This window comes from Phoca vitulina, unplaced genomic scaffold (genome assembly GCF_004348235.1).
Source record: "Phoca vitulina isolate PV1807 unplaced genomic scaffold, GSC_HSeal_1.0 scaffold7, whole genome shotgun sequence".
Lineage (NCBI taxonomy): Eukaryota > Metazoa > Chordata > Mammalia > Carnivora > Phocidae > Phoca > Phoca vitulina.
In genome coordinates, this window is record NW_022589710.1 from 21,576,953 (window position 1) to 21,596,560 (window position 19,608).

Genomic DNA, 19,608 nt, shown 5'->3' on the forward strand with positions numbered 1-19,608 from the left:
TTTATTAATGTGATTGTTCGCACACAATCATGCAAAAGACAGTCCATTCCCACGCTTTCTCTTTGCTCTTTCATTTAGCAATTCCTCTTTAACATGCTTGCAGTTATTCTGAGGTCTCTATTACTAAACACAGGCTAACTTAAGTCGCAATCTTGCTAATGTTTTGACATTTTCTACAAAAATACTTTCCTAAAAACACCTACCTGAAATTACCAATTAACATTCTTTACTTGAAACAGAGTAAGAGAGAGATTCTTTTACTTAGCTTTGGAATCACAAAACACTTTTAACAATTTAGACCATAAATTTTTATATGAAGAATCTAATATTTCTCAGAATTTCTTTGAACAGGATATGGGCATGATTGTGACATTTATGAATATACTATTTTAAGGAACTATAATTTTGTATGCTGTATAAACAAACATTACATGGCAACATATTGCAATTAAACTTTACAGTGTACATTTACCAATAACTTTTCAGATATCATAGACTTCTCTGTGGAAAAAAAAGATGCCTTGTTCCTACATATACTATAGAAATCATTTGGTCTATAAGAAACTTAACCTTTTTAAGCATTAGCTATGGATAACAGACATAACACATAAAACAGCTCCATACCTGTTTTATTGGAAAGTCTAAATGACACCATCTTATCAGGAATATTACATACATTCCTCACTGAAGCAATGCAGCTATAATTAGCATAGTCCTGAGGTCGAAGATTCTTTAGTTTTAAGATCTTGGTTTCACCCTAAAAATGTAGAAAAGGTCATTAGAAAAAGTCAATGGTAACCAAAATGAATGAATGAATGAATGAATCATGGCATTACATTGTATAAATTATATTATTATCAAAATGTGTCAGGTTGTCTTTTTTTTTTTTTTAAGGGAAATGCCCTAAAAAAAACAAAACAAAACAAAAACAAAAAACCATGCATTTAAAAATAACACTGTGATGTACCTGGGGATAAAAGCTGAGACTGAAATGAAAATTCATAACGTTTTCTTTGCAAACTAGCTTCCTAGGGGGAGAAATCTATTTCTGGGGGTAGTTATGCAAATTATTGTGCAAAGATCAGAACAGTGTACTTAATAATGGAGTTTATTCAACAAATACTACAATCTATGCAGACTTCACCATGAAATATTTTGAAAGGAATGGATTCTGAAGAAAAGCCAATAAATGAAACACTGTTGGTAGAACAAAGTTATTGAAGTCAATCTAATGACAGGCAATTAAATTTATATACATAAATATTTTGTGTATACATATCAATGACAGATGACAGATGTAAAATGCCTTAAAGAAGCATTCATGAATGTTTCTAAAGCATTATTGTGTTTGCAATTTTATTTTTCAGGAGCTCAAGGTCTAGATCTTCCAGGTAAATCTGCAAAACTGTAGATAGACTCAAATCAGGCAAGTAGACAGAAATATCTTACAAATTCTTGATGAGCCAAGAAAGACCACGTAAAACATTGAAATTGTTCAAAGGGTAAAAGAACAAACAAACAAACAAACAACAATAAAAATTAAAGAAAGAAAACCTGCTCAATTTAAAATAGGTTTTTTGAGACTTTGTTACTTTCTAAGGTCATTAATGCACCATCTCAAAATAGTTCCTCTCATAAGTAACTCAATTATGGAAATGGTAAACAGTATCCCAGTGAAATCATATTTGGTATAACAATTTTCAAAATGTTAATTTTTTTCCAAATAACATTTATATGTAACCATGTGTAACATCTCTCAAATCCTAAAAATTGCAGTACTTTCATACACTCTTCAGAAGGATCGGAATACTTAGTAACAAGACACAAAGGCACTGCTTGCTCATTTGCAAAAAAACTTGCTCACACAGGCGTGGACACCTAGTTTTTCAAATGTGTCAAATGAATCTCTCGTTCAGGATGCAAGGGCACTGTAGCCATAATTCCATTCATTCACTGTCAAAATTTGGTCTTAAGTCAGTTACTTTCCCCAGTGGACTAAGGAACAATCTCCTACCTTTCAATTTTTCTTTAGGAAAGATACTGTATTTTTTCTACATAAACAAAAGCAAATACATCCCACATGAATATACATAGTCAATGTGTGTGTTTCTAGAACTTATATTTAAAACATGCTCTCAGTGCATTACAGAGTTCTCATTTATATTTACTAAATACAATGCCTAGAAGTGTGTGCTTAGTTAGAAAGCATGGTTGAAAGAAAATATTATACTAGAACGAGTTGACTCAGATAATTTTTGAATGAGATGATATATCATACTCCTTCTACCTCGTGACTATTATTGCTTAGATTTCTTCACTTTTCTTTCTCTTCTCAACACTTAACTGTTGGTATCCCTGGAACTGTCTGTCTCACAATTAATTTTGAGTTATAAAATTTCCCTAGGTGATCTTGTCCTTGCTACCACAAGCCTTATCTTCCTGTCCCCCTCCTCAAGTCTACATCTCTATTCTCCCTTAAGTTTCATATACATAGACCAAATTTTTACCTCAATATGTCCATTTTGATGTCTCACAGACACCTAAAAATCAACTAACATATTCTAAACTGAACTTCAGATCTATTCCTCTAAATTTATTCTTCCTTCTTTAATAACAAGAATCTTAGACTTTCAATTACTTCTTATTCATATATTCAGTATCTCCCTCTCAGATCCTTTTATTAATTTTGAAATATGTTCATTCTTGACCATTCTTTTTATTTATTTTTTAATGTAATGCTCTACACCCTATAGTCTGCTAAGAAATTCCTGATTATGCTTAGTATAGTTTAAGAACACAAGCAAGCAGGGCGCCTGGTTGGCTCAGTTGGTTAAATGTCTGACTCTTTGTTTCAGCTCGGTCATGATCTCAGGGTCTAGAGATCAAGCCCTGCATGGGGCTCCACTGGGCATGGAGCCTACTTAAGATTCTCTCCCGCTCCCTCTGCCCCTCCTCCTCCCCCCCTCAAATAAATAAAATCTTTAAAAAAAAACACATGCAAGCATAATGACCTGCAACCAGAATTTTTTTTTTTTAATATGAAAATCTGATCATGACATTTCTCTGCTTAAATCACATCAATGACTTAACTATTGTTCTTAAAGTGAACACCATAGCTATTAACATGATGGTCAACCCTATATGGTCCATTCTCCTTTCCTCCCCAGTTTCATCTCATTCTCTTAGTGCCTTACATCCAGCTTCCTTCTATCACAGAAACTTAGCACATGCTTGGCTCTTCACCTCTCTATGCCTTATCAATTTCATCTCATTCTTAGATCCCAATACTCCTTACTTCCACAGGTAAGCCTTGCCTCACCTTCTGGAAGAGGAGAAATCCCTTTTTGTGAAGTGTGCTTTTATTTCTTCATAATACATTCTCATTTTTCCATTTATTTCTGGAATGGATTTATTTTCTGCCAGACTCATCCCCTTGCCAGTAAGTACCTAGGGGGCAGTGATTACATCTGTCCTGCTCTCAGTGTTATGTTCCAAGCACCTAGCATAGGACTTAGCATAGGAGAGACACTTTGTAAATGAATATTTTTTCAATTAAAACTGCTACAACTACCTATATTTCACCATTCAAGGCTTTGTTTTGCACATATTTATTTCTCCAGGATTATTATCTGCTTGGCGCCCAATATGAATTCAATAGATGTTAATGTATGTATAGTCAATATTCTAAAAGCAATCATACAGTAATAATGATTCTCAAATACATACAAAGGAGAAACAGTGTCATTTAGATGTACATTTAGTGATAAAGTTTCTTATTCACAGAGTTAATTATATTCTGCCAGTACTTGTTTCTGTTTCCACTGACAAATTATTTTTAATCCATATTTTTAAAATATTTCAACACTCCACTGAAACTGTACCTATTAATGTCATTAATGATGCTCTTTTGTTACAATTCAATAAATCTTTCTTTTTTATGCTTCTATACTTCTCTGTTTATTTCTAACACTTTAGACTGCCTTTGCTACTTTGACAGCCCATATGTGTAGGTAATTATTATATCCTAAGTTAGTCACCTCTTGGTTGTTTTCCATTTCATTTTCTATCTATTGTGCAAATTTTAGTCTGCAATCTTCTACTAATATATTCCCAGTGGAATCTGATCCATTACCATAGTTTTAATTAACATCAATGTATAGGTTCCTGACAAATCTCTAAGCAAAACAACAGAAAAAACACACTTGAAAAAAATCACCAATAGTATTATAATTAATAAAATCGAACGTCTCCAATTTTTGCCTGTCCTTTTACCTGCAATATTTGTTAGCAATTATGATCTTGCACTTGTATTTTCCTCCACTCTGGATCTCTTAAGATAATCTATCCTGGTTTTCTAATTCTTTTTGATCGTTCTTTTTTATGTATTTATTTAGATCATTGACTTTTATTTTTCCTGCATTACCCACCCCCCTTCAGAAAGAAACCACCTCATACTATGCCAATGAACAAGTCAGACTTGCCTCTCCTATTTTTTTTTTTTTTAAAGATTTTATTCATTTATTTGACAGACAGAGGGAGAGAGGTAGAAAGCGAGAGAGAGAGAGCACCAGCAGAGGGAGAGGCAGGCAGAGGGAGAGGGAGAAGCTTGCTCCCTGCTGAGCAGAGAGCCCAAAGCAGGGCTCCATCCCAGGACACTGGGACCATGACCTGAACAGAAGGCAGATGCTTAACTGACTGAGCCACCCAGGTGCCCCAACCTCTTCTGTTTCTAGATTGTATTTTTTTCCTGTTGGATGTCCCTGGCCTCCCTGCACATGTCCTCTCCTCTCCCTATTACACCTCTGACTTCCTGCCTCATCTCACGTTCTTTGATAACTGCTTGACGGAGATTTTCATCAGTAGGGCATACAATGTCATATTAAACTCCGTGAGTTCACTATTACACTCCATTAGACTAGCTGCACTACCTATTTTCTCTTCTGATGTTCTTTTTAATGCAAACCATCATCATTTTCCCATAATCCAGACTCAGAAGTCATGGCATCATTCATTTTTTACCATTTCTCATTACCCCACATTCAATGACATCAAGAACTTTAGATTATTCTTTAATTTTCTTTTCATGAAATGACCTTTCCTTTCCAATCCTATAGGCATAATATTTGTCTTAGACCCTTTTCACTGATTTAACAAACATTGCTTGCGTGCTCATTTTGGCTAAGGTGATGTACTGTCTACTACGGAGAACTGCAGCTCTCCTTTATTCTAATCATTCTGTAGCTGCCACCAGACATACCATCATCATGCCAGGTCCATGCTAGAAAACTCTACCCATCTCTCCTCTGAAACACCATTTCAAAAACTTCAGTTCGTCATTTGAGACCCTACGCAGTCTAAGCAAAATTACTTTTTCCTTAGTCCTCAAACTCCTTATTCCCATCCAATTAGTTTCATCACTATTTTGAACTATCTCTTTATAATATCCAATTCTGTCATCTTTAAAGAAAACACTCTGTCATCTTTAAAGAAAACACTCCCATCTTTAAAGAAAACACCCTGGGTGGCTCAGTTTGTTAAGCGTCTGACTCTTGATTTCGGCTCCATCAAGCCCTGTGTTGGGCTCTCTGCTCAGCTGGGAGTCGGCTTGAGATTCTCTCTCTCTCTCCCCCTCTGCCCCTCCCTCCTCTAAAATAAATAAATAAATCTTTAGGGGAAAAAAAAAACTACTCCTTACCCCCTAATATACGTCTTTTTCTGTTCCCAACTTAAGCGAGGTACAGTTCAAAAAAAAATAGTATATATTCTATAGTCTTTTCTGAGCTTATCAATTAGAAGTAAATTTTCACTTTCTTTGGAATTTTTATTGCATTTTTATACTAAGACATCTATTTATTTATTTATTTTTTATTTAAATTCTATTAGCCAACATATCACTAGTTTCAGATAGAGTGTTCAATAATTTATCAGTTGCGTGTAACACCCAGTGCTCATCACATCACATGCCATCTATTTATAAATCACTATTTAGTGTTTGCTTATGAGTTACCATTCAATGTTTGCCTTATGTTCTTTAACTGAATTGTAAGGCCCCTGTGATAGAGGCATCCTGTTTCTCTCACAATACATAGTAAGAAACTTTTCATATCTATTGCTTAATAAATATTTGTTGATTGACAGAATGCTCTTAAAATTTGGTCTTTTCCACCCATCATATCCTTCAAGAAGAAATGTAGTCATAATATATAATCATAATGACTTCTGAAATAAAAGGCAAAAATATAAAATCTATAAAAATCAAGACTTCATTCTTCTTCACTAAGCACTTGGTCCTTCGCTTATGTTGTTATATTTCTTGTATCATCCTCATTACTTTCTCATTTCTCTATCCTTTCTATAAAACTTGTCACACTAATAATCAGTTAGATACTGATTCTTTCTCTGTAATTTTTCTACATTTGAATATTTTCACATGGACTATTAGAATAGATACATGGCCAACTCTCCTGGTCCTCCCTGTTCTTGGTAAAAAAACAAAAATTATACGAGGAAAAGCCAATTCCTTTAAATGTTATGCTAGTCACAGCACTTCCTATCTGTCAAATATTAAGCAATAGCCAGTTTCTTGACTTAAAATTAACTACAACCGTAGAGGGAATGATGTGCTTGGAAATTCTGTTTCTTGATCTTATGCTGCTAAGAGAGAATGATCTTTGATAAACTCATCCTAAATTGAAAATATTGTAAGTGGAAAATGCACTTAATATACCTAATACACCAAACGTCACAGATTAGCCTAATCTACCTTAAACATGTCCAGAACTCTTAAATTAGCCTACAGTTGGGCAAAATCATCTGACACAAAGCCTATTTTATAATAAATTGTTGAATATCTCAGGTAATTTATTGACTATGATACTGAAAGTAAAAAACAGAATGGCTATACAGGTATCAGGTGTGATCAGTTGGGTATCGCCCTTGTGCTGTGGCTGACTGGGCGCTCTGGTTCACGGATGCTGCCCGGCATCACAAAGACAGTATCTAACTGCACATCACGAGCCCTGAAAAGATCAAAATTCAAAATTTGAAGTATGGTTTCTATTGAATATGTATCACTTTCACACCATTGTAAAGTCAAAAAAGCAGAAATTAAACCATCATAAATCGGGGACTGTCTGTGTATGTTTTCTGTCATTTGCTTTTTATATTTTTTTGCTTTTATTTTGCTGTTTTTTGAATTATATATTTGTATCGATCTGCCTTTTCCATTATATGAGATAACTTCACTTTAAGTTCCACCCTGTCATTTATGCAGTGCATGTTGTCAATTCAGTAAAGATTGCTGACTAGAAAAAAAATAGAGCCAACTCATTGTCTTGCATATAAGCTTTCAGTAAACATTGTTTAACCATATTGACTCAAATAGTAATAGGAATAAAAAATTCTTAACATTAGGGGAGGCCGAAAGGTAGATTTATAAAGCTGAGTTAGGAGCCATCCACAGAATTATAGTCAGTTATGAATTAGAAAATGTAAATGGGAAGTAAGCCGCAAGGGAAGGAAATATATAAAACAATCGGATACATCTGAACCAACAACAGTGATGCTCTGGCCATTAAAATATAGAGGTCACTACTGTAGTGGATGTATTCCTGAAATGTTTTGCGTACCGGGGCGCCTGGATGGCTCAGTCGGTTAAGCGTCTCCCTTCAGCTGGGGTCGTGATCCCAGGGTCCTGGGATCAAGCCCCGCATCGGGCTCCCTGCTCAGCGGGGGGTCTCTCTCTCTCCCTCTGCCCCTGCCTCTGCTCTCTTTGTCTCTCTCTCAAATAAATAAAATCTTAAAAAAAAAAAAATGTTTTGTGTACCTACGTTTTTGTGTTCAGGAACGTGCCTCGTGTTTATGTTATTCAAAAGTAAGACTACATATTGGGAAGTAATATTGTTAAGGCTTAAAAAGAAAATTCATGTTACTCTTTGAGATGATTCCCACAGCAAGTATGGCCCAATAAATATAATGGTTTGCAGATGGCATATTCTAGTTAATTATTATGCAGAATGGAGCAGCAAAATGGGCACATGAAAAGAAAAGACAAAAAGAAAGAATAACTTTTACTGTGAACTCTAGATCCAGGATATCTGAACAATTCAGCTATCATGGGATTGGAGAATTATTCTGGGTGAGCTAAGATAATTTATATCTAGTAGTCAGAAAACAAGGTACCAAAATATGTGAACCTACTGGACAGCCATCTAGGCGAATATGTAAGATTATGCAGCATGCCAAAGAGTGAGAGGGGCTAATACAGACAAAACCTATTGAAGGAATATAGAAAGTAACATGCAGAGTTATGGGAGAATTTGAACCTTACCTATTTAATTAATTCACTACATTCAGGAAATGATGAAGGCATTCAGGATGACCCTATTCCCTTGAATAAACAGCTCCCAAAGTCCATAATATTAAAATATATATATGTAGCATAATGCATAACAAAACAGAAGATATCAATATATATTATATATGTTATCTATATATCAATTTGATATATATTGATATATAGATTATCAAATGGCATGTATGTATACATTTGAATATATATATTTATAATGATTTAGACTTTACTACTTATAACTGGTTTTATCACATAAAATTTTATTCTTTTGCTCATATACATTTAATATTCTGTGATGATAGAAGGCTTTTTGTATGTGAATTTCCATGATTTGTAAAAAGGAATTTTCAGTTGATTATTGTCTAATTGTATAATTAGTCTAATTAGCCTAATTACAACTAACTATGTAATTGATATAAATATGTTCAGTCTTGTAATTAGATGGTGTAATTACAATACACAAGATGATGTCATGAACATCTTTACGAAAGTTCTAGAAAAATAGCAAAAATGTGTGGTTTGTAAAATTTAAGTACATGTTTCTTTAACAATGACCAAATTATTTGCAACACCTATATTTAAGCTTTTAAAACTGCTTTTTGTAAATAAAATTAAAAAAGGAAGGCATTCTATATATTAGTCAGTGCCCTTAACAATGTTGACATTGTGTAAAGAAGTATTACAATAGCACTATTTCTAATTTTCTTATAAAAGAAATTAGAACTTTTTAAAATATTTATTTTCAGATATCAGTAAAAAAATTAAAAACTTTAATTCACCATCATTTTTCTATCTCTAATGACTAACTTATTATTAACTTATAAATTGACACTCTATGTTAGCTTACATCTTCAGTACTGAGTGGAAGTATAAATGCATAATTATTCTTCTTAAATTTACTACATTATATTCTTATAAATTCTATCAGACTTAGGAACTCAGGCCAATTTCACCTCATTAACATGAGCTATATAAAAAAGTATAAATAATATTTTCTCACTCAATAGGATGGTGAAGTAAATATTTGATTCAAACTGATATAATTAATATGAATGGGGAAATCCTATTTAATAAAAACAAGACATTGTCATTGAAGAACGAAACATAATATTCTTAAACATTTATTTTCTAATGTTAAAAAATAAGCACACTATGATCTGTAATGTGAATTATTCTAATATAGTCCCAGCATACTGTCCTAGCTTTACAGTCCACTGTTCCCCACCCATACCAATTATTGTTCCAGCCAACCAGAGAGACACCAGCCAATCCTGGAGATACTGTCTTCCTTCTGTATTATTACAGGTACTATTGTTTTCCACCTTGAATGCTCTCTCCCTGGCATTACTGTGTGCCCCTATTTTGACAGTGATTTTTATTTTGTATCATAATCATTATTTACTTTAAGTTCTCCCCATACATATCAACAAAATTAGCAGAGGAGGGGCCATGCCTAGTAACTTCTATTTCTGTGGCAGAGAGTTCTTACACATAATAGATCTCAGTTATTTTAACTGGATCTTATTTACATTATGAAGCCATAAGGCCATAGGATCTGTGGAAATAATTTTAAAATATTACTGAAGTAATCCAATACAAATGATGTTAATATGGAAAGTTTTTCCATCACGAAGTATACATGGTAGTTGATGGGAAACAACCATCCAAGAAATCAATAACACCTAAGAATTTTATATATACATAAATACACACATAAAAACACTAGCACAATAAGCAATAGGAAAATTAAATACCATTCCTATCTCATTACAAATGCCAAAGCCATTATAGGAAGGCAAATATATCTTGGAAAATATTTCAAGGATACAACACAGAATTAATTTTAAATCTAGAGCAAATTTGATATGTATACTAAACAATTAATGCCTTTAATTCAATAACACAATTCTGGATAGTTACTTAGAAATGTGTGGGGTTTTTTTCCAATGTAGAGAAAAACAGCTAGGTATGATAACATTGTAAATTAGAACCTACATAAAAATTACATTTTATCATTGTCAAAATAAAGACCACAAGCTAAGTTCATATTGCTGCTCTCTACTGTTGGTCAACCATAATTCACAGTCCTTCCAAATTTCCAAGGTGGTTAGAAGCTACAAATGAGGATGTTGTTTGCCATCAAAGAGATTCATGGGCAAAAAAATGTGCCCTGCATCATGTTCATCTGTATTATAAAAATTCTAGCCCTAGAATTCTTGATCTATTAATTCTAATTTTGTCATTCAACAGAACTTTTGGAGAAACCCTGCCTATTCTGTAACTCTCTGTATTTGAAGTCATATAAAACTAGTAATATTATCATAAGTACCACTGCATCCCTCCTGAAGAAACTGTGGACATGAGTAGAGTTTCAAAAAGGCAGCCCAGAGGGCCAAACACAGAACTCTGGCAACAATAAGCAATGTATTGTTTTCTAAGATGTGGGCATGCACAGCAAACTTCACCAGTTCTTATTTTCATAATACCAGACAGATTTACATATATATGTTACCAGATTAGTCTCAGTGAACATTTGTATTTGTGCTTCCTGTACAAAAGTAAACTGACTATGCCCATTAAAAAAGAAACCCTGGAATTTCCAGGTGGCTATCTACACCTGTCTGCCTTGCCCCTGAGATGTAATTTCTTTATAAGAAACTCTCCAGAATTTCTTAAGTAAACAGCCAGGTTCCTATGCACTTATGATAAATATACATATACACAAAAAACTCAAAATCTGTATCTCAAAAGCTGATGACTCTAAATAAAATTGGCTGGAAAATTTTACATATGCCCTCAGATTGTTCATAAAGCAATATTACACATGATAAAGCACTAAAATCAAAATGAGGGGGATCAAGTTTTTCCTTGCTTGATTATAATACACCGCCAATATCAGCCATCCTTGGTTCCACAGCAATGTCCTCAAACTGACCTACAGATTCAACACAACTTTATTCAAAATCTTAACAGAATTTTGGTAGAAATTGGCAAAATGATCCTAAAATTTAAGTGGAAATACAAGGCCAAAACATCAAAACAAGTTTTGAAAAAGATGGATACAGTTGGAAGATTTATTTTTTCCGATTTCAAGACTTATTATAAAGCCACAGTAATTAAGACAGTGTGGTATTGGCATAAAGACAGACATATAAAACAATGGAACAGAATAAATAGTTCAGAAATAGACCCTAATGTACAGGGCCAATTGATTTTCAATTTAAGAGCCAAAGAAATTCAGTGGTGAATGATCTTTTTAATAAATGGTGCTACAACACATGTATATCTGTAAAAAATGAACCTCAACCATTCCCTCACACCATAAACAAAAGTTAACTCAAAATGGAAAAAAAAAGTTGCTAAATATAAGTGAATAATGATTGTTCCAAAGCACAAATAATGATATCTTGTTGATTTTAAAATAGAATTAAAATACTAGACAAAAATAACATAAAATACAAAAAGGGTAAATATTGTTAAAGTATTCTAAGTTTCTATCATTATTGAGGAAGTGATAAAGTAATAATCAAGGATGCAAGGTGTAATTTTTAAGGTAACTAATAAAAGATACTAAGATAATTTAAAACTCTTATATAGAGGAGTAAATGGAATAATTAAAAATATTTAATAATTCCAAAAGAAGGCAAGAAAAGAGACAAGTAAAATAAAATAGGTGGGTCATGTAGAAAAAAAAGAGGATCAAATATACTAAAAAAACTAAGATCTGTCCCACCAGATTAAAACAACAATAAAACCTATATACTGATTACAAGTGACATATTATAAAGACACATAAAGTTTGAAAGTAAAAGAAGTGAATATTTACTATTTCCCCTCCACCCCCAAAATAAACCAAATACTAACCAAAAGAGAGGCAAACCAAGAAACAGACTCTTAACTATAGAGAACAAACTGATGGTTACCACAGGGGAGGTGGGTTGGAGGGATGGGTGAAATAGGTGATGGGGATCAAGGACGGCACTTGGGATGAGCACAAGGCATTGTATAGAAGTGTTGGATCACTATATTGAACACCTGAAACTAATATTACATTGTATGTTAACTAACTGGAATTTAAATAAAACTTTAAAAAAACCTTGTGTAGTTAAATTAATGACAGACAAAACGGGCTTTAAGGCAAGAAGCATTTTTAGAGGTACAAACAGACATTCTTAATAATAATCTACCAGGAAGATATAATATCTCAGAAAATCTATCAGGAAGATAATATACTTAGGAAGATAATATACTTAGTTAATCTATCAGGAAGTTATAATAATTCTATATCTGTACATACTAATAATATACCTTCAAAATACATAAAGCAAAAATTGATAAAAATAGATGAGCCAAATCTATAGCCATATTAATAGACATTAACCTCTCTAAATAGTTTTTAAAACAGCAGACACAAAAATCAGAAAATACAAAGGAAATCTGAACAACGCAATTAACAAATGTGACCTATGTGGAACAAAAATGTGAAGTGCACATTCTTGAGGGTGCACATAGATCATTTATGAAAGTAGACCATAGGCTTAGCATAATGAAAGTCTCAACAAATTTCTAAAGATTAAAATTGTTCAGAGTATGCTTTCTGATATAGTGAAATTACACTAGAAATCAATTAAAAACTAACTAGAAAATCACTGGCAGTTCGGAAATGAAATACATTAAGATGGATCCAATTATAACATCATTCTCATTCACATTTCACTAAGCCTTTTTTAGTGGGTAAGGAGAGATGGAATTACAGAGAGTGACTCAAGAGTTACTAGTAACTTGGACTCAGTTTTATTTGTACCATGGCTCAAAATCCAGACATCTCCGTGGAAGGGCTGGCTCAACATTTAACACATATTTATTGAGAATCTTTCAAGTGTCAGGTGCTGTTTGAGGTGTTGAAAAGATAAAGTCTCTATAATTAGTGAGTTTATGTCCAAATACACAAATGAGATAATTTGATGGATTCAGTGCTATGAGAAAAATAAAATAAAACTGGGAATTGGAAAAGTGTAACTGTAGAAGGGAAGGGATATTACTTCAGAGAGATCTGTCAGGGAAGCCTTTCTGAGGTGATAAGTCTTCAGTGCTAAGAAGGCCCCTGCCATATTACCTAAGCAAATATGAGGACGAATTAATAACATGGAGACCCTAGGCACAGACAAGATTGGCTTCTAGGAATCATGTGACCAGAACAGTGAGTGAAGTATAGATTAAGAGAGAGCAAGGCAGAGCAAAGTCAAACATAATCTAGGTCGCAATACATTATTTGGATTTATTCTAAATATTTGAAAGCCACTCAAGGGATTAAAGCAGAAAAAAGATTTTGTTAGATTTACATTTTTTAAATTTTTTATTGTTATGTTAATCACCATACATTACATCATTAGTTTTTGATGTAGTGTTCCATGATTCATTGTTTGTGCATAACACCCAATGCTCCATGCAGAACGTGCCCTCTTTAATATCCATCACCAGGCTAAACCATCCTCCCACCCCCCTCCCCTCTAGAACCCCCAGTTTGTTTTTCAGAGTCCATCGTCTCTCATGGTTCGTCTCCCCCTCCAATTTCCCCCCCTTCATTCTTCCCCTCTTGGTATCTTCCTCTTTTTTTCTTTTTTCTTTTTTTTTAACATATATTGCATTATTTGTTTCAGAGGTACAGGTCTGTGATTCAACACTCTTACACAATTCACAGCACTCACCATAGCACATACCCTCCCCAGTGTCTATCACCCAGCCACCCCAACCCTCCCACCCCCCACCACTCCAGCAACTCTCAGTTTGTTTCCTGAAATTAAGAATTCCTCATATCAGTGAGGTCATATGATACATGTCTTTCTCTGATTGACTTATTCCGCTCAGCATAACACCCTCCAGTTCCATCCATGATGTTGCAAATGGCAAGATTTCATTCCTTTTGATGGCTGCATAATATTCCATTGTATATATATAACACTTCTATTTTATCCATTCATCTGTTGATGGACACCTTGGCTCTTTCCACAGTTTGGCTATTGTGGACATTGCTGCTATAAACATCGGGGTGCACGTACCGCTTCGGATCCCTACATTTGTATCTTTGGGGTAAATACCCAGTACTGCAATTGCTGGATTGTAGGGTAGCTCTATTTTCAACTTTTTGAGGAACCTCCATACTGTTTTCCAGAGTGGTTGCACCAGCTTGTATTCCCACCAACAGTGTAGGAGGGTTCCCCTTTCTCCGCATCCCCCAACATCTGTCGTTTCCTGACTAGTTAATTTTAGCCATTCTGACTGGTGTGAGGTGATATCTCATTGAGGTTTTGATTTGGATTTCCCTGATGCCGAGCGATGTTGAGCACTTTTTCATGTGTCTGTTGGCCATTTGGATGTCTTCTTTGGAAAAATGTCTGTTCATGTCTTCTGCCCATTTCTTGATTGGATTATTTGTTCTTTGGGTGTTGAGTTTGATAATTTATAGATTTTGGATACTAGCGCTTTATCTGATATGTCATTTGCAAATATCTTCTCCCATTCTGTCGGTTGTCTTCTGGTTTTGTTGACTATTTCTTTTACTATGCAAAAGCTTTTTATCTTGATGAAGTCCCAATAGTTCATTTTTGCCCTTGCTTCCCTTGCCTTTGGCGATGTTTCTAGGAAGAAGTTGCTGCGGCTGAGGTCGAAGAGGTTGCTGCCTGTGTTCTCCTTTAGGATTTTGATGGACTCCTGTCTCACATTGAGGTCTTTCAACCATTTGGAGTCTATTTTTGTGTGTGGTGTAAGGAAATGGTCCAGTTTCATTCTTCTGCATGTGGCTGTCCAATTTTCCCAACACCATTTGTTGAAGAGACTGTCTTTTTTCCATTGGACATTCTTTCCTGCTTTGTCGAAGATTAGTTGACCATATAGTTGAGGGTCCATTTCTGGGCTCTCTATTCTGTTCCATTTATCTATGTGTCTGTTTTTGTGCCAGTACCATACTGTCTTGATGATGACAGCTTTGTAATAGAGCTGGAAGTCCGGAATTGTGATGCCACCAGCTCTGCTTTTCTTTTTCAACATTCCTCTGGCTATTCGGGGTCTTTTCTGGTTCCATACAAATTTTAGGATGATTTGTTCCATTTCTTTGAAGAAAGTGGATGGTATTTTGATGGGGATTGCATTGAATGTGTAGATTGCTCTAGGTAGCATTGACATCTTCACAGTATTTGTTCTTCCAATCCATGAGCATGGGATGTTTTTCCATTTCTTTGTGTCTTCCTCAATTTCTTTCATGAGTATTTTATAGTTTTCTGAGTACAGATTCTTTGCCTCTTTGGTTAGATTTATTCCTAGGTATCTTATGGTTTTGGGTGCAATTGTAAATGGGATCGACTCCTTAATTTCTCTTTCTTCTGTCTTGTTGTTGGTGTATAGGAATGCCACTGATTTCTGTGTGTTGATTTTATATCCTGCCACTTGACTGAATTCCTGTATGAGTTCTAGCAGTTTTGGGGTGGAGTCTTTTGGGTTTTCCACATAAAGTATCATATCATCTGCAAAGAGTGAGAGTTTGACTTCTTTGCCTATTTGGATGCCTTTTATTTCTTTTTGTTGTCTGATTGCTGTGGCTAGGACTTCTAATACTATGTTTAATAGCAGTGGTGATAGTGGACATCCCTGCTGCGTTCCTGACCTTAGGGCGAAAGCTCTCAGTTTTTCCCCATTGAGAATGATATTCACTGTAGGTTTTTCATAGATGGCTTTTATGATATTGAGGTATGTACCCTCGATCCCTATACTCTGAAGAGTTTTGATCAAGAAAAGATGCTGTACTTTGTCAAATGCTTTTTCTGCATCTATTGAGAGGATCATATGGTTCTTGTTCTTTCTTTTGTTAATGTATTATATCACGTTGATTGATTTGCGGATGTTGAACCAACCTTGCAGCCCAAGGATAAATCCCACTTGGTCGTGGTGAATAATCCTTTTAATGTACTGTTGGATCCTATTGGCTAGTATTTTGGTGAGAATTTTTGCATCCACGTTCATCAAGGATATTGGTCTGTAATTCTCCTTTTGGATGGGGTCTTTGTCTGGTTTTGGGATCAAGGTAATGGTGGCCTCATAAAACGAGTTTGGAAGTTTTCCTTCCATTTCTATTTTTTGGAACAGTTTCAGAAGAATAGGTATTAATTCTTCTTTAAATGTTTGGTAGAATTCCCCAGGGAAGCCACCTGGCCCTGGGCTTTTGTTTGTTGGGAGATTTTTGATGACTGCTTCAATTTCCTTAGTGGTTATAGGTCTGTTCAGGTTTTCTATTTCTTCCTGGTTCAGTTTTGGTAGTTCATATGTCTCTAGGAATGCATCCATTTCTTCCAGGTTATCTAATTTGCTGGCATAGAGTTGCTCATAATATGTTCTTATAATTGTTTGTATTTCTTTGGTGTTTGTTGTGATCTCTCCTCTTTCATTCATGATTTTGTTGATTTGGGTCATTTCTCTTTTGTTTTTGATAAGTCTGGCCAGGGGTTTATCAATCTTGTTAATTCTTTCAAAGAACCAGCTCCTAGTTTCGTTGATCTGTTCTACTGTTCTTTTGGTTTCTATTTCATTGATTTCTGCTCTGATCTTTATTATTCCTCTTCTCCTGCTGGGTTTATGCTTTATTTGCTGTTTTTTCTCTAGCTCCTTTAGGTGTAGGGTTAGGTTGTGTACTTGAGACCTTTCTTGTTTCCTGAGAAAGGCTTGTATTGCTATATACTTTCCTCTTAGGACTGCCTTTGCTGCATCCCAAAGATTTTGAACTGTTGTGTTTTCATTTTCACTGGTTTCCATGAATTTTTAAAATTCTTCTTTAATTTCCTGGTTGACCAATTCATTCTTTAGTAGGATGCTCTTTAGCCTCCATGTATTTGAGTTCTTTCCGACTTTCCTCTTGTGATTGAGTTCTAGTTTCAAAGCATTGTGGTCTGAAAATATGCAGGGAATAATCCTAATCTTTTGGTACCAGTTGAGACCTGATTTGTGACCTAGGATGTGATCTATTCTGGAGAATGTCCATGGGCACTGGAGAAGCATGTGTATTCCATTGCTTTGGGATGGAATGTTCTGAATATGTCTGTGAAGTCCATTTGGTCCAGTGTGTCATTTAAAGTCTTTATTTCCTTGTTGATGTTTTGCTTAGATGCTCTATCCATTTCAGTGAGGGGGGTGTTAAAGTCCCCCACTATTATTGTACTGTTGTCAATGTGTTTCTTTGCTTTTGTTATTAATTGCCTTGTATAACTGGCTGCTCCATGTTAGGGGCATAGATATTTACAATTGTTAGATCTTCTTGTTGGGTAGAGCCTTTAAGTAGGATATAGTGTCCTTCCTCATCTCTTTTTACAGTCTTTGGTTTAAAATCTAATTTGTCTGATATAAGGATTGCCACCCCAGCTTTCTTTTGGTGTCCATTAGCATGGTAAATGGTTTTCCACCCCCTCCCTTTCAATCTGGGGGTGTCTTTGGGTCTAAAATGAGTCTCTTGCAGACAGCATAACGATGGGTCTTGTTTTTTAATCCAATCTGATAGCCTGTGTCTTTTGATTGGGGCATTGAGCCCATTTACATTCAGGGTAACTATTGAAAGATAGGAATTTAGTGCCATTGTATTGCCTGTAAGGTGACTGTTACTGTATCTTGTCTGTGTTCCTTTCTGGTCTATTTTGCTTTTAGGCTCTCTCTTTGCTTAGAGGACCACTTTCAATATTTCTTGTAGGGCTGGTTTTGTGTTTGCAAATTCCTTTAGTTTTTGTTTGTCCTGGAAGCTTTTTATCTCTCCTTCTATTTTCAATGCCAGCCTAGCTGGATATAGTATTCTTGGCTGCATATTTTTCTCGTTTTGTGCTCTGGATATATCATGCCAGTCCTTTCTGGCCTGCCAGGTCTCTGTGGATAGGTCTGTTGTCAATCTAATGTTTCTACCATTGTAGTTTACATATTTCTTGTCCCAACCTACTTTCAGGATTTTCTCTTTGTCTCTGAGACTCATAAGTTTTACTATTAGATGTTGGGGTGTTGACCTATTTTTGTTGATTTTGAGAGGGGTTCTCTGTGCTTCCTGGATTTTGATGCCTGTTTCCTTCCCCAAATTAGGGAAGTTCTCTGCTATAATTTGCTCCATTATACCTTCTGCCCCTCTCTCTCTTTCTTCTTCTTCTGGGATCCCAATTATTCTAATGTTGTTTCGTCTTATGGTATTGCTAATCTCTTGAATTCTGCCCTCGTGATCCAGTAGTTGTTTATCTCTCTTTTTCTCAACTTCTTTATATTCCATCATTTGGTCTTCTATATCACTGATTCTTTCTTCTGCCTCATTTATCCTAGCAGTTATCACCCCCATTTTTGATTGCACCTCATAAATACCCTTTTTTATTTAGACTTGGTTAGATTTTAGTTCTTTTATTTCTCCAGAAAGGGTTTCTCTAATAACTTCCATGCTTTTTTCAAGCCCAGCTAGTATCTTTAAAATCATGATTCTGAACTCTAGGTCCAACATCGTACTAATGTCTGTATTAGTAGGTCCCTGGCAGTCGGTACTACCTCTTGTTCTTTTTGTTGAGGTGATTTTTTCTGTCTTGTCATTTTGTCCAGAGGAGAACAGATGAATGAGAGAACAAAATGCTAACAGGGTAACAACGTCCCCAGAAAATATACTCTAAACAAATCAGAAAAGACCTGAAACTGGGGGAAAAGAAAGGGAATGAAAGAAAAAAGAAAAAGAAAGAAAAAGAAAAAGATAAAAACAAACAAAAACAGAACAAAACAAAAAAACAGAATATGATCAAATATGATCAGGCTGGTGCATAGATCAGTGCCACACACTAGATTTTGGGTGTATTTTGGTCTGTTAGAAGAAAGTGCCTCCCAAAATTTTAAAGAAAGAAAGAAAAACTTATATATGTACGAAAATAAGGGTTGACATGATGAAGGGATGGAATATGACTGTAAAGATGAAAATTATAAAAAATTTTATAAAAGGAATTGATAAGAAGTTGTTTGAAAAAAGAAAGAAGAGGATTTAAAAAAAAGAAAGGAAAAAAAAAAGGGAGAGAATGTGATCAGGCAGGAGACTAGAACAAAGCCATACACTAGAGATTTAGGGTATATTTTGATCTGTTAGAAGAAACTGTATCTCAAAATTTTAAAGAGAGAATAACTTATATATATATATGCCAAAAATAAGGGTAACTACTATGAAGGGATAGAATATGACTCTAAAAATGAAAAATAATTTTTTTTTTAAA

General features: G+C 34.7%; 1 protein-coding gene across 1 annotated transcript in view; it reads right to left on the reverse strand.

The window, feature by feature from the left end:
• MDGA2 (MAM domain containing glycosylphosphatidylinositol anchor 2) overlaps window positions 1-19,608 on the reverse strand; it is a 796,100-nt gene that overhangs the window by 279,280 nt on the left and 497,212 nt on the right. The window contains exon 5 of the mRNA XM_032405031.1: window positions 625-757. Coding sequence (XP_032260922.1) covers window positions 625-757 — 133 coding nt within the window. The remainder of the gene's footprint in view (window positions 1-624; window positions 758-19,608) is intronic.